Consider the following 13686-nt stretch of genomic DNA (forward strand, 5'->3'; position numbering starts at 1 on the left):
TTCTGGTCCCATGAAAACTCCTCTTTCATATTTCTCATCTGCATGAGTTTATTTCCCTGTACAACCTTCTCAAATGGCAGGGATTCACAATGCTCACCTTCCAATAGGGAAAACTGAGGCACAGAGGACACAGAGACTTGGTAAGGAGCCAGGGAGGGAAGGCTGCAGAAGCTGACGGCCAGGCTGTGGACCTCCGTCCTATTTAAAAGAATGAGGGATTTGCAAATGGAAGGTTGATCCACTGAAGTCCTCTCTACACATGGAGCCTCCTCAAAGGGTGATCTTCATATCATCTGAGGTAGAGTCGGGTGTGGTTGGTTAAAAATGCAGGTTCCTGAGCTCCATGCCAGACTGCTAAATAAGAATCCCTGAGGTTGGTCCTGGCTTTGACATTTGAATCAAGCTCCGTAAGTGATTGGATACTTTGACTGTAGTGTGTCGCTATTACTTTTGGTTTGTTGTCTGACGTTCTGAATTCTAACACTGAAATCTGAGAACCCCTAGGCTGAACAGGTGGGAGCGGGGCTCTGGACTCCAGAGCACTGTTCTCATTCAACCTTTCAAATCACGGCTATTGGCCAAGGAAAACCAAGGGGAAAACACATAGAAGGAAACAAAGACTACAGCTCAATTTGGATACACTGAATGGTTTGAAAATCATTAAGAAGAGCCAAGACATTTTGTTTCACAGCAAATCTCACCATTACAGATGAGTGAATAGGGTAAAAAGCTAAAACTCCTTTCCTCAAAAGTTCAGTGTACAAGTTCTCAACTCATGTTCTCAACTCATGTCCTTAGGCTCCACTGCAGATTGATAGAGGCAGAAAGATGTCTCTGCCTTTTCAAACTGCAATTCAGTACCATGAATGACTCATTACTCTTAAAGTGCCACTGGCTTATTTCACAGAGACACAGCACCATTGTGATTAAATAGCAATTCTGCAAGATGAAGTCGCCTTCAGATATACAGAAAGATACGCACCTCTCTTTGAAAAAGGACCATAAACAAGTCTAAATAGAAGATTCCAACGGGCCTAAAAGAATCACCTGAACTTCTACCTCTATCACAGCATATCTTGTTTCTATGTAGATTTCCACCCAAATGTTCTTCTGACGTATCAGTAACTAAGGCCTCTAGATGTTCAAGCTATTGCTGATTAATTCCATGGTAGGTTGTAGGAAAAAGTAAAGTATTCAAATTTTGATATCATGTAGGTTTTATTTAGAAAGGTACCAGGGAGAAAGTCAGGTGGACAAGTATCTATTTCCTGAGCACCCCACTAGGGAGTTGGGATATGCCTTAATACAATAAAGAGTCTCTGGTCTTGCACATGCAGTTGAATTGGAAACACAGGTTTTAGAAGCAGAGATCCAGCTGGAGGGTAAAGCCATTAGTTATCTAGGACTCAGGAGTGTCTGGGCCTTGCATTGGTATGGCAGACAACCAGGAGACATTTTTATAAAGGGGTTTTCCTCCTGAGAAAAACCTTGTCCTAGAAAAGCAGCAAGTCTAGTACACAAATCTGGTGCAATTGGTTACATAAGAATGGAAAAATGACCTCGAGCACAGCACAGATGCCTCACTCCACCCTTGGTAAGGACTCAGGCTAGAGGGGAGGACATTAGGAGAGGACAAAGTGGCCCACTGCTGGGCTTCTGGAGTGAAAACCACTTAGGTTCAAGTTCCAGCATTGACAATTACTATTAGTATCCTCTGCTGCTATGTTTCTCAAACTGTGATACAGAACTTGCTACACAACGTATAGTCCCCAACCAGCAACATTAGCATTGCCTAGAAGCTTGCTAGAAATGCAGAGTCTTGGGCCCCAGTCCAAACCTCCTAAATCAACATCTACATTTTCATTAGATTCCCTAGGTGGTTCACATGCACAGTACCTATGAGCAATATTGGTATAGAATATGATTTGGGGCAAGTTAAACAAGCATTTCAAAATCTTTCATTTGTTAAGGTATTTGTAAGGTACACTGGAAAACAAACAACTGGGCAGTTGATTCACAAGTCCATGGGTATTATTTCTGCAGATAATTCTAAGGAAGAAAGGTGAATCAATTTAAAGCCAATTTAAAGAAAAGTGCGAAGGCAAGATACACACCCTCCTCATCGTGCCAAACACAAAGCAAAAAAGAGAATGAAAAGGTGGGGGTGGGCGGCAAAAAGATCAAAGCAGGGCTCAAAAACAAGATGAACATCTCCATGAACCAGAACCTAGAGAGGTGAGCAGGACTGAAGCCAAGACATGCTGGGTTCCTCACCTAAAGCAGGTAGAAGTGGTCCTGGGGGTGCATCTTTAGGGAACAGGAACTGAAAGTGCTATTGTGAGAGTGCAGCCAAGCCACATTCATTGATTAAAGCCACAGGCTGGAGGGGAGTACCCAGGGATCAGGAAGGAACCCTAAATAAACTACGAACACTCACTGGGAGAAGCCAAAGTCCCCAAATGTTTATATAAGACCAGGCCCTGAAGGCTGTTGTGAAATCACTAGGCAGAGAATGGTGGAACCAAAAAGGAAAGAAAAAAAGTAGACAAATCAAAAACCTTCCACTGAAAATGAGCTAACAAATAAAAATCCAAGATACACACAGAAATCAAACGATGAGAAACAGCCAACCAAAGCAATAATGGGGACATTACTTAATTCTAAGATTAAATTAATTTTTGAATAGTCTGACAAATGTTTAAAATAAGTATGATTAGTGTACTCACAGCAATTGGTAAGAATAATACCTACTTTAACAAAGAAGCAACAGCAATATACTTTGATATAAAACTAAAAAAGAACAGATGGATGGGAAAAATACCAATTAAAAATCTTGCAAGTGAAAAATACAATAATTATAGTTTAAAAAAATCAACAAATGGTATAAACTCTAGACTAGACATAGTTAAAAAGGAAATTAAGGAACTGGAAGCCAGAACTGAAGAATTCACCCAAAAGTAGGACAGAGATTAATATTTTAAAACATGAAAAATCAATTAGAAGACAGAGATTCTCCTTGGTTCAGAGGTTCCAAAATACATCTAACAGGAACTTCAGAAGTAGAGAATAAAGGAAATGGAGGGGAAGGAATGAAAATATTTTAATTTTTAAAATATTCGGAAAGTATAACATTCAAAAGGTACAGAATGCAGAGTCCTTCCTCAGCCATCCAGTTATTCCCCCTGGAGTCAATCAGTATCACCAATTTCTTGTGTGTGTTTTCAGAAAGATTCTATACATACAAAAACAGGAATGTGGATGGTAAAAATCTATATACATTCTTCTGCAATATGGCTTATTTAGGTATAATTTATATACAACAACACTCATACATTTTAAGTATATAAGTCAATGACTTTTGACAGATGTATACACCCATGTAACAACCAAGGCCCCAAAATGTTCCCCTGTGACCATTTCAGTTAATTTACTCCATTCCACCACCACATGCTTCAGGGACTATTGATCTGACTTTTATCAATGTACAGTAATTTTACTTCTTCACATACAATACATTATCTTTTGTGTCTGGCTTCTTTCATTCAATATGAAGCCTGTGAGATTTGTTCATGTTGATGTATTACTGAACTTGTTCCTTTTCACTGCTGAATGGTATTCCATCATATATGGATGGAATGGTATATATAGTACATTGTATATGGTATATTCACACCATAACTGCTTTAGCTATTCACCTGTTGATGGACACTGGAGTTATTCATTATCACTGGGGTGATAATGAATAAAGCTGTTATGAACATTCAGATACAAGTCTCTTTGTGGACATACGCATATTACCTGGGAAGTGGGCTTGCTGGGACAATTAGTAAATGTAACAACTTGGAAAGAAACTGCCAAACTCGTTTGCAAAGAAATTGCCTTCCTGCCAGAAATGTTTGAGAGTTCCAGTTACTCCACATCTTCACCACACAGCTCAACATCAAAAAACAAACAATCCAATTAAAAAATGGGTGGAAGACCAGAATAGACATTTTTCCAAAGAGGAAATGCAGATGGCCAAAGGGCACATGAAAAGATGCTCAACATTACTAATCATCACGGAAACGCAAATCAAAACCACAATGAGCTATCATCTCATACCTATCAGAATGGCTGTCATCAAAAAGAACACATAAATGCTAGAGAGGGTGTAAAGAAAAAGGAGCTCTGGTACACTGTTGGTAGGAATGTAAATTGGTACAACCTCTGTGGACTATGGTAGTTTCCCAAAAAACTAAAACTAGAACTACCATATGACCCAGTATTATTTTTTGAATTCTGTATAGTTTTTTCTCTAGTGGTTTTTTTTTTTTTTTTTTTTTTGGTCTTTTTGCCTTTTCTAGGGCCACTCCCGCGGCGTGTGGAGGTTCCCAGGCTAGGGGTCTCATCGGAGCTGTAGCAGACAGCCTATGCCAGAGCCACAGCAATGCTAGATCCAAGCCGCGTCTGCGACCTACACCACAGCTCACAGCAACACTAGATCCTTAATCCACTGAGCAAGGCCAGGGATCGAATCCAAAACCTCATGGTTCCTGGTCAGATTCGTTAACGACTGAGCCATGAAGGGAACTCCTTTCCCTAGTATTTTTATAGTAGCCATTTTAAAAACTATTTTAAAATATTTATTATTTGATTGGTTTGAATTTTTTGGTTAAGGGGCATCAATCATGGATCAAAATTATTTATTTTTAAACATGCCTACCAGTTGTCCACATAGCTTTTACTGAAATGCCTATTTTTTCCCACTAATTTGAGATAACACCTTTATTGAATATCAAATCTGCACATATTTGGATCTACTTCTGGACTGTTTATTCTGTTCATTAACCTATTTATATATTAATATAAGTGCACCATTTAAAAAATTATCATAGATTTATAAGAACTTTAATTTTCTAAGGATTTTAATATCTCATAAAGCTAGTCAACTTCCTTTACTACTCTTCAATGCCATAATTTGATTGGATATTTTTACTCATTAATTCAATATGAACTCTAGAATCAGCTCATCTCATTCTAAAAAAAAAATCCTACTGGTAATTTTACTGGGATCATGTTAAATGAACAGATTAACATAAGAAAGATTAAATCATTATGATGAGTCCTTCTATCCAAGAACATGCCATGGTTTCTGAGTTTGTTCAAATCTTCCTTTAAATTCTAGAATAATTAAAATTTCCTTCTTATGGACCTTGCACATATCTTAAGTTTATTTTTAACTTTTTTTTGGTTGCTTTTGTAAATATGTCTTCTCTTTATATATTCTAACTGGCTATTGATAAAAGTGTAGGTTTTTAATTTTTGTACACTGCACTCAGACAACTCATTAAATTCTCTAATTGTTTGATAATTTTTCATCAGATTCTGAGTTTTCCAGTATCCACTCAGATTATCTGCCAATGAGTGCTCAAATAATAATAATAGATACAATAAAAATATTACCTCCTTCTTCCTAAATTTTACACTTAAAATTCCTTCTCTTTTCTAATTGTGTTCACTATTATCTTAGGATCTCTGTTAAACAACAAAGGTGATTATACACTGTACAGTTTCATTTATATCACATTCCTAAAATGACAAAGTTATAGAAATGGCAAAGAGATAAGTAATTATCGGGAGCTAGGGAAAGAGGTGAGGATAAAGAAGGTAGGTGTGACTATGAAAAGGTAACATGATCCTCATGGTGTTAGAAATGTGAACTGTATCACTGTCAGTATCCAGCTGTGACAACATACTATATGATGCCACTGGGGAAAGGATATATGGAATCTCTGTACTATTATTTACAACTACATATATATCTACAATTATCTCAACTAAAATTCCTGATAATAGCAATGTGGGGCCCAAGTTCAATAGGTAGTTAACTTGCTATGATCTTTGTTGTGTTTAGGAGGAATATAGAAGTACCAAATAATTTTACATGTTGTTTTAAAATTTTACAGTTAATTCTATACATTTAAAATCTAAGGGTAACCATGAAGAATAAAAAAACAAGCTTTGCCAAGTACTAAAAAACCAAAAAAAAGCCCAATTAGAAAGAAGTGAAATTTATCCTAATATTCCAGTAATCGCAATAAACATGTGAATTAAACACACCTGTTTAAAGATTAGATGTAAAAACATAATCCAGACATATACCAAATATGACACTCCTACAGGCTATACATAAACTAAAACTATATCCAAAAAATATGAAAATAAAGAACTCTAGAAGAGCATTTCATATAAAAAACTAGTGCCCCCAAAAGCTGGTATGGGAAAACTAATAGCAGGCAAAATAGAATTTAGGGCAAAGAGGATTTCTAGAAATAAAAAGTGACAAAATAGTGGAACAGTGGAATGTTCTTTCTGAAAGAGTCTATCACTTTCTACTTCCATTAGCAAAGCATGAATAGTATTCTTAGGAAGCATTTCAATGTATGGCAGTATCAACATATTGTTTATATTTGCAAACTTCATAAGCAAGAAGAAGAAGGAATGTTCTCATAGTTTAATTTCAAAGCTCATATTTTCTTAAACATAGCAGCAATCACACAACAGAACAGAAGTTTTATAGTTAATGGTGGGCTCTCTGCCCAAAGAAGCAGCAAGTGGTATTCCTTTTAGGGTCCAAATGGACACTCAGCCTCAGGGGCAAGTCTCCAGGTGAGGAAGAACCCACAACCCCCAGGAAATCCAGCTCCACTTAGGTCCCCTGACTGGTAGCCCCAACCCCATGGTCTATATCTTCCCTACATTAATTCTCAGCAGCTTATTTCATTTCTATACAACAAAGTATTTACTTTCTATACAGTCGCCAGCAAAGCTGTTCAGTGCCTTGAGGCAGCAAGAAATAATAGTTCTTCTAAGCCTAAGTCTAAGGTACCGATTCTCTTCAATTTCACACAAAGTTTTCATTAAAAATTCTGGACTAGAATTAGGTGCAGTTAACAATTTTCAGAAAAGTCTTTGATATATTTTCCCTGAAAACAAGGAAAGAGAGAAAAAGATGTTCCTATACAATTTAGTAAAAAATTTACTGAAATTGTTAATAAAAATTCTTGGAATTTAAAATCAAATGACAAATTCATGCCATGCATCCTGCTGGAGGCTTTCACACTGTGCTCTCTGATCTAATTCTCAGAAACAATCCATTTAGGTGGTATCATTGTCCTCATTTTACCGGCAATCAAACTAAGTGCCAGAAAGGTTAAATAATTTGCACCCAATGCCAAAAACCAACAAGAGGATCCATGCCTCAAACCCAGAGCAATGAGCTTACAGGGATAATAATAATAATTTCTCATTAGCCAGCCTGGGTCATTTAGGATACTGTTCAATAAAGTCTTTAGAAAAAAGGATCCATTACAATTAATATGAGCAGAAATTTCAGATTCGATATTTCTAGTCACATTCTGGAAAAATTCTTATTCATAGTTATAGCAACAAGCACTTCAGCCAAGAGAAGACAGTTAATCATTTCAAATAATGCTGAATCCAGGTGATTTTATTCCCTGACAGACTGGGCTTCCAATGCACATGCTTTTGCTGATGCAGCTACTCTCACTTGATGCTTTAGGAATGTTTATTTATTTATTTAGTTTTGATTTACAGTTTGAAGTTAAAATTACCAAAGAGTTTTAAAAGCAGTATGAAAACCATGTGATCTTACTGTCACCCCCTCAGAATTCTGCCTTTTATTTTTGCCTACGTTTTTTTCCTGAGTGGCTAGAATCTAGGTATGGCTAAAGAGAAGAAAAATAATTTCTTAACATGAGAAACACTGCAAAACTATATGAGATATTTTAAATTCATCAAGTGAAAACAAAACAATAGAAACCTTTTTGGTTTCTATGGACTTTCATTAAAAGTGAGTGAAAGAGGCAAGGCAAAAGCACTGACATTTTTCAGTGTTTTTGTTCCTATTTGTTTTCCCTACCAAAGCTACATCCTATTTACCAGGGTCTGTATACATGCAGAGAAATGAAAACAGACCTTGCCTGCTGTAGGCCAGAAACAAGGTTTCCTTTTATCTGGCACCACACAGCTCCTAGAAACATGTTCCTAATGGAAGCAATCACTTACCAGTGGCTTTAGTTTTTGTTGTTTTTGTTTTAAAGTATTCTCCCAAAAACATCTCCATGAAAGAACATCAGCATTGTTTAAATTTTCAACAAGGGACTTTTTTTTTAAGGGGCCAATACATACCTGGCAATTCTGAACCAGATCGCTTTCATTATTAATGAGATTTTTTTTCATCTACTTTTTTAAATTGTGGTAAAATACCCGTAACATAAAATTGCTCTCTCAATCATTTTTAAGTGTCATTATCAGTGTTTTCAATAAAAACAATAGCCTTAGGAATATTAAAAAAATCTTTTGAAACACTTATCCCTTTTAGTTATCACTGTAAACATTGCTGCTGCCTCAGGAACAGTGTTGTAACTTAATCTACAGCACGAAGGATTGCCCACTGCAGCTTCCATAGAGTTCAACAAGCACAATTCAGGTGCCTGATTATCTGAAAACTTTTTTTCATATGAAATGTGGCTTTGATAAATTATATCCACAGTCATTTTTCAAAGTCTCATTTTATCCTCACATTTACCAAATCTTTGGCTAAAATATTACAGAAAAAAAAGCAAAATGGCTTTGTGTTTCACCTCTTTGCTCTACTCCATCTTTTCTTTGAAGAGTGGAGGTGGATAGGGCTAGGATGTCAAGAGCATTAAGAAGGATCAGCAAGACTCCTAAATGAACACAAAGAATCAGTAGTTAGCTCTTTAATCTAGAGTTGACATGTTAGAGAGTAAAGCCTACAGTTTCAGCTACAAAAGACATGTCCATGAAGGTAACAAGCAGTGAAAACAAAATAAAGTTCTGAAAAATGCTCCCACTTATCTGGATTCTGTTTCAAAGATTTTAAACCCCCAAACCCTATATGTGTTTCATTAAGGCTCCTAAATATTAAGTGCTAGTTACTCTCAATGGCAAACCAAAATACAAAGATAAAATTTAAAACACATGTTAAAAGAATAGCAAGTTCTTTGAAGTTCTTGAATAAGTTTCTGCTGACCAATTAAAGGAAGTTTTTGTTTTCTGTTTTGAGTTTGTTTGTTTGTTTTTTTAAGAGAAAGAAGAGGAGGGGGATGGGCAGGAGAAAGAGGAGGGTGGGAGAGGAAAAAAAAACAATGGAGAGGAAAAGTCTGTATTAAAGACTAAGCAGTCAACTCAAGTTTAAAATTGAGTTCCATGTACATTGTATCTCGGAAACACCCATTCCGGCATGTCTTAAATTACATGCCATCTCTGATTGGGAATAATAGGCCATGATAAGCCAAGTTCAAGAAGAATTGGCAATCAAACACAAGTATCTGCCTAAAGAATGCTATTAGCCATGTCTACACTAAAAAAAAAAACACCGTTCAAAGACTGAGTTTCCTTTTACTATCCATTCACAATAAAATATGTGTAGAGATTTGACATCTTTTGACATAATTAGATCAGTTCTAATAAACATATATTCATTTAATTTTACAAAGTACATTTTAATCAAAGCTATACACATTTTCTGACCTTTAAGAGCCTGACAGAATCAAAAATCACTGTCACAGCAGTAAGAAACATGATACACAAGTAATCTCTTATTAATCATAAATCTGGCTCATTACTTTTTATATTTGAAGCTGACATCAGCAGTTTGCTCTATCTGGAAATTTAAAATCAACTGCCAAACGGAAATGGTACTCTTGAGCCCATGCCAAAAGTCAGTTTCTTAGTCTCCTTGCCCAGTCTTGGTCAAAATAGGAGTGGAGTAGAGTAGACAATAACTAAAATCGTGAAATCAATGTAAATATCTGTATCTTTGTCTAAACTTTTTAATCTACAGAGCTGACTCTATAAATAATTAATCAGTACAGATAAAACTGGGCCTTCGCCTATCCAATCCTTGGGCTGTGTGTTTTTAAAAAAAAGCTTATGAGTTTGTTCACTTTAAATATGAAATCAAATGAAAAATCTGACCTTGTGATGTCCAAATTCATTCAAAATGGTCCTCAGTTTTCTGGTGCTGCTGTACGGTTTTTGGGCAGCAACAGCTGGGTGGGGGTCCCGCCAGTTGATGGACAAGCGGTGATACCAAAGACGCTCGTTTTCCAGAACGTGAGCTGATTTAACACTAGGATCAAAACGATGCACTTCACATCCATCATTGGCCATGCCAACCTCAAAACGGGTATCATCACTTCCCAGCCTGTAAAGAAAGTGGATGGGAATCAACAACCAAAAAATATAATAGAGCAAAAGTATTGAAGTAACAAAAATGACACTGCCAGGGCCAATTTTCTTAGTCATATCAAGCCTTCTCTTGTTTTACTACACTACTAGCTGTACACATTCAATAAACCTTCCTTCATAAAAAAGCATTAATCCTAACAGCTTCTGGGTAAATGAAAGTAGAGAAATTATGTGCTAAATGAGGATCAGAGAATCACATGTTCAAACATGTAAAAGCACATCAAAATGATTTTTTAAAGATATAAACTATAGTAGCAATGAAACAAAAAGACTATATAGTCATCTTAAGAGATTTGCTCAGAATATGTCAAAAATATAAGTCCCAGGATCCTTAGGGAGAGGTGCATTCTACTAATGAGGTAATAAGTTATCTCCCTTGTAAAGGCCACAGTGCTGTGTATGCAGTTTGACTTAAAGACAACATCTGTTTTCTTGGAAATAGAGTAAATTTTAAATAGTACAGTTAAAAAAAAAAAGGTAGATGTATGCAGTTCTATTACATCTGGTACTCAAGCAGAAAAAGAGGTATATCACTTAAATTCACATCAACTGAGGGAAGAAATCATGAATTAATTTTACTTAAGTACACAGGTAACACATGGAACATTCATATACCTATGAATTTTTAATAGACTCAGAAATATTCCTTACTTGGTTATGTAAGGTTTGTAACTGACTGAAGCATAATTTTGAATGAAAAACATGAAATTAACTGAGAGAGGATGATTTTTTAAATGGCAATTATGACTTGCCCAAAATACTATAATTAGATGTGATTGAAGATAACAAAATCCTGCAGAGTATCTATAATGCACTGGCCAAACCTGAACCCAGTGCAGAAATAGCGTTTTAATCTTCTAGACTCTACTAGTTAAGACTATTTTATAATTTGGAAACATACAAGCTCATTTAGTTAACAATTTAGTTAACTAAAATAAGTCCTCAGAACAGAGATCTTTCACCAAGACATTCTTTTTAAAAAAATTTTTTTAATGAATTAATTTATTTTTTAGGCCACACCTGTGGCATATGAAATTTCCCAAGCTAGGGACTGAGTCAGAGCTGCAGCTGCCGGCCTAAACCACAGCCACAGCAACTTAGGATCTGAGCCATGTCTGTGCCCTGAACCACAGCTCAAGGCAATGCCAGATCCTTAACCCACGGAGCAAGGCCAGGTATCAAACCTGCATCCTCATGGAAACTAGTCAGGCTCGTAACCCACCAAGCCACAACAGGAATTCCACACCAAGACATGCTTAATACTCTATGTGCCTTCTTTTTTTTTTTTTTTTTGCTGTTGCTTTTTAGGGCCACACCTGCAGCACACGGGCTAGGGGTCAAATCAGAGCTAGAGCTGCTGGCTCACACCGCAGCCACAGCAACACAGGATCCTAGCCATGTCTGTGACCTATACCACAGCTCATGGATCCTTAACCCACTGAGTGAGGCCTGGGATCGAACACACATCCTCATGGATCCTAGTTGGGTTCATTAACTGCTGAGCCATGATGGAAACTCCCTATTTGCCTTACTCTTTCCCTTCACTCCCCACTACATTGCTTTATTCTCACTGGACTCATGTCATATCAGCCCTCTGCTATCTCTCAGATATAAACCTCTTGACATTTTTGACTAGAAAAAGATTCAGCACTCTTCTCACAAACTCACTCCCATTCTTTATATCTAAAAGATCCTGTTTTCTATTTTTAATCTCCTATTGAACCCACCCAGCTTGGGCCCCTGAAATCTCTATCTAAGCTTTCCAATTTGTTACTTATCTAATCTGGTGTTGCAGACTGACTCACTTGTCCTAACTCTTCACCCCAATATCCACACTACTACCACATTCATCATGAATAGAGTGTCCTTTCCTGCCCCCTGATTTTTTGGCATGGCTATGTGACTTGCTTTTTGGAAGGAAGGGACATGATACCAGTCCTGATACTATGCTTCTAATGCTTCAGTTCACTCTCTTGTACCATCATTGTGATAAAAACCTACCCTGGACAGCTTGCTGGCCTCAGGAAAACAAAAGACAGTGAGCAGAGGTGCCCCAGCCAATTCACCGGCCTTCTACGAAACACAGAGCTGCCCTCAGCCACCTCAGCCTGAGAAGTCTCTCGGCCAAGCCTGGCCTAAATCAACTAAAACCCAGCTGATGTGCAGACATGTAAGCAATAATAAATAATAGTTTTAAACTACTGAGTTCTAGAGTGACTTATTACACAGCAATAGCTAACTGATAAACCTGGCATTAAATCTAAATCCAAGAGTTGCAGTAGACACTATAAAGCATTTTTCAATAGACAGATTTGTTTCCATATAGATAAGAATGTTATATAGAGTTCACCTATACCAAGGAATTTTTTCATTTAATTGAATCTGGAAACTTAGAAGAGCAAACTCATATTATCATAGATCACCCAATGGAAAAATGGCAGTTTTGTAGCTTTACTAAAAGAACAAAACACTAGCCCAAAAAAGTGCTCATTAAATATAATTTGTAGATAAATTTTCTAGAGCATAGAAATTTGTCTCTGGATTTTCAAAATATTGTTTCAAAAAAAGATTTTCCAATATAAAACATGTGTGTATTTTAATCAAGGCCTCAAAAAAATTAAGAATTAACCACACACAGTTGTGTAACTAGTATTCTTAGTACTTTATTATATATTAATATGTTTTCAATTTCTTTTAATTAAAACCAATAAACTTAGAAAAAGTTCAAGTTGTAAAGTAACTTGAAATGAATGATGAAAATGAAAAGTAAATACTTCCTACCACTAGAATTTTAGCCATCAATTTCCAGAAATAATCAGCAGTTTTTTGTGTATTCTTTCAGAAATCTTGTGCACATGTACAAGTGCTCTCTATTAGAAATATTATAAGTATATACAAATACACATATATGTTAATCATTAGATGGTAAAATTTGTAATTTTTTGTTAAGTTACTTTTACTAAATAAAATCCACTTAATCTAAATATATAGTATGTCCTGATTTGGAGAGTAATAAGCTACAATTATTTAGTCAATATTTGAATTCTTATTTTCATTTATTAAAAATGGGGATTTTCTGTCATGGCACAGCAGAAAAGAATCCAACTAGGAATCATGAGATTGCAGGTTTGATCCCTGGCCTCTGCTCAGCTGATTAAGGATCCTGCATTGCTGTGGCTGTGGTGTAGGCCAGCAGCTATAGCTCTGATTCAGCCCCTAGCCTGAGAACCTCCATATGCTGTAGGTGCGGCCCTAAAAAGCAAAAAAAAAAAAAAAACAAGGACTTCTTCAAGCTTAGTTTAAATTAGTCAAGGTTGTGGTAGATGTAAAAAGAGGAAGAACAAAGGTAATAAACACACATGTTGCAAAAAGTGGCCCAAAGTGGTTAAAATCAGGACTCAAATCCAA

At 36.3% G+C, this 13686-nt stretch overlaps 1 protein-coding gene across 6 annotated transcripts in view; it reads right to left on the minus strand.

Annotated features, from left to right (window-relative positions):
* The window catches only part of METTL24 (methyltransferase like 24), a 150642-nt gene that overhangs the window by 85359 nt on the left and 51597 nt on the right, over positions 1-13686 (minus strand). For all 6 annotated transcript variants that reach the window (XR_014807176.1, XR_014807175.1, XR_014807174.1 and 3 more), the window contains one exon: positions 10006-10234. Coding sequence is in view for 3 of the 6 variants with exons in the window: in XM_084963118.1 (XP_084819244.1) it covers positions 10006-10234 (229 nt within the window). In the remaining 3 variants the exon portion in view is untranslated. The remainder of the gene's footprint in view (positions 1-10005; positions 10235-13686) is intronic.

This window comes from Sus scrofa, chromosome 1 (genome assembly GCF_054392235.1).
Source record: "Sus scrofa isolate SSC_HxYL_T2T_F1_AM1 chromosome 1, Sscrofa_HxYL_maternal_Yorkshire_Landrace_v2.0, whole genome shotgun sequence".
NCBI classification, from domain to species: Eukaryota; Metazoa; Chordata; class Mammalia; order Artiodactyla; family Suidae; genus Sus; species Sus scrofa.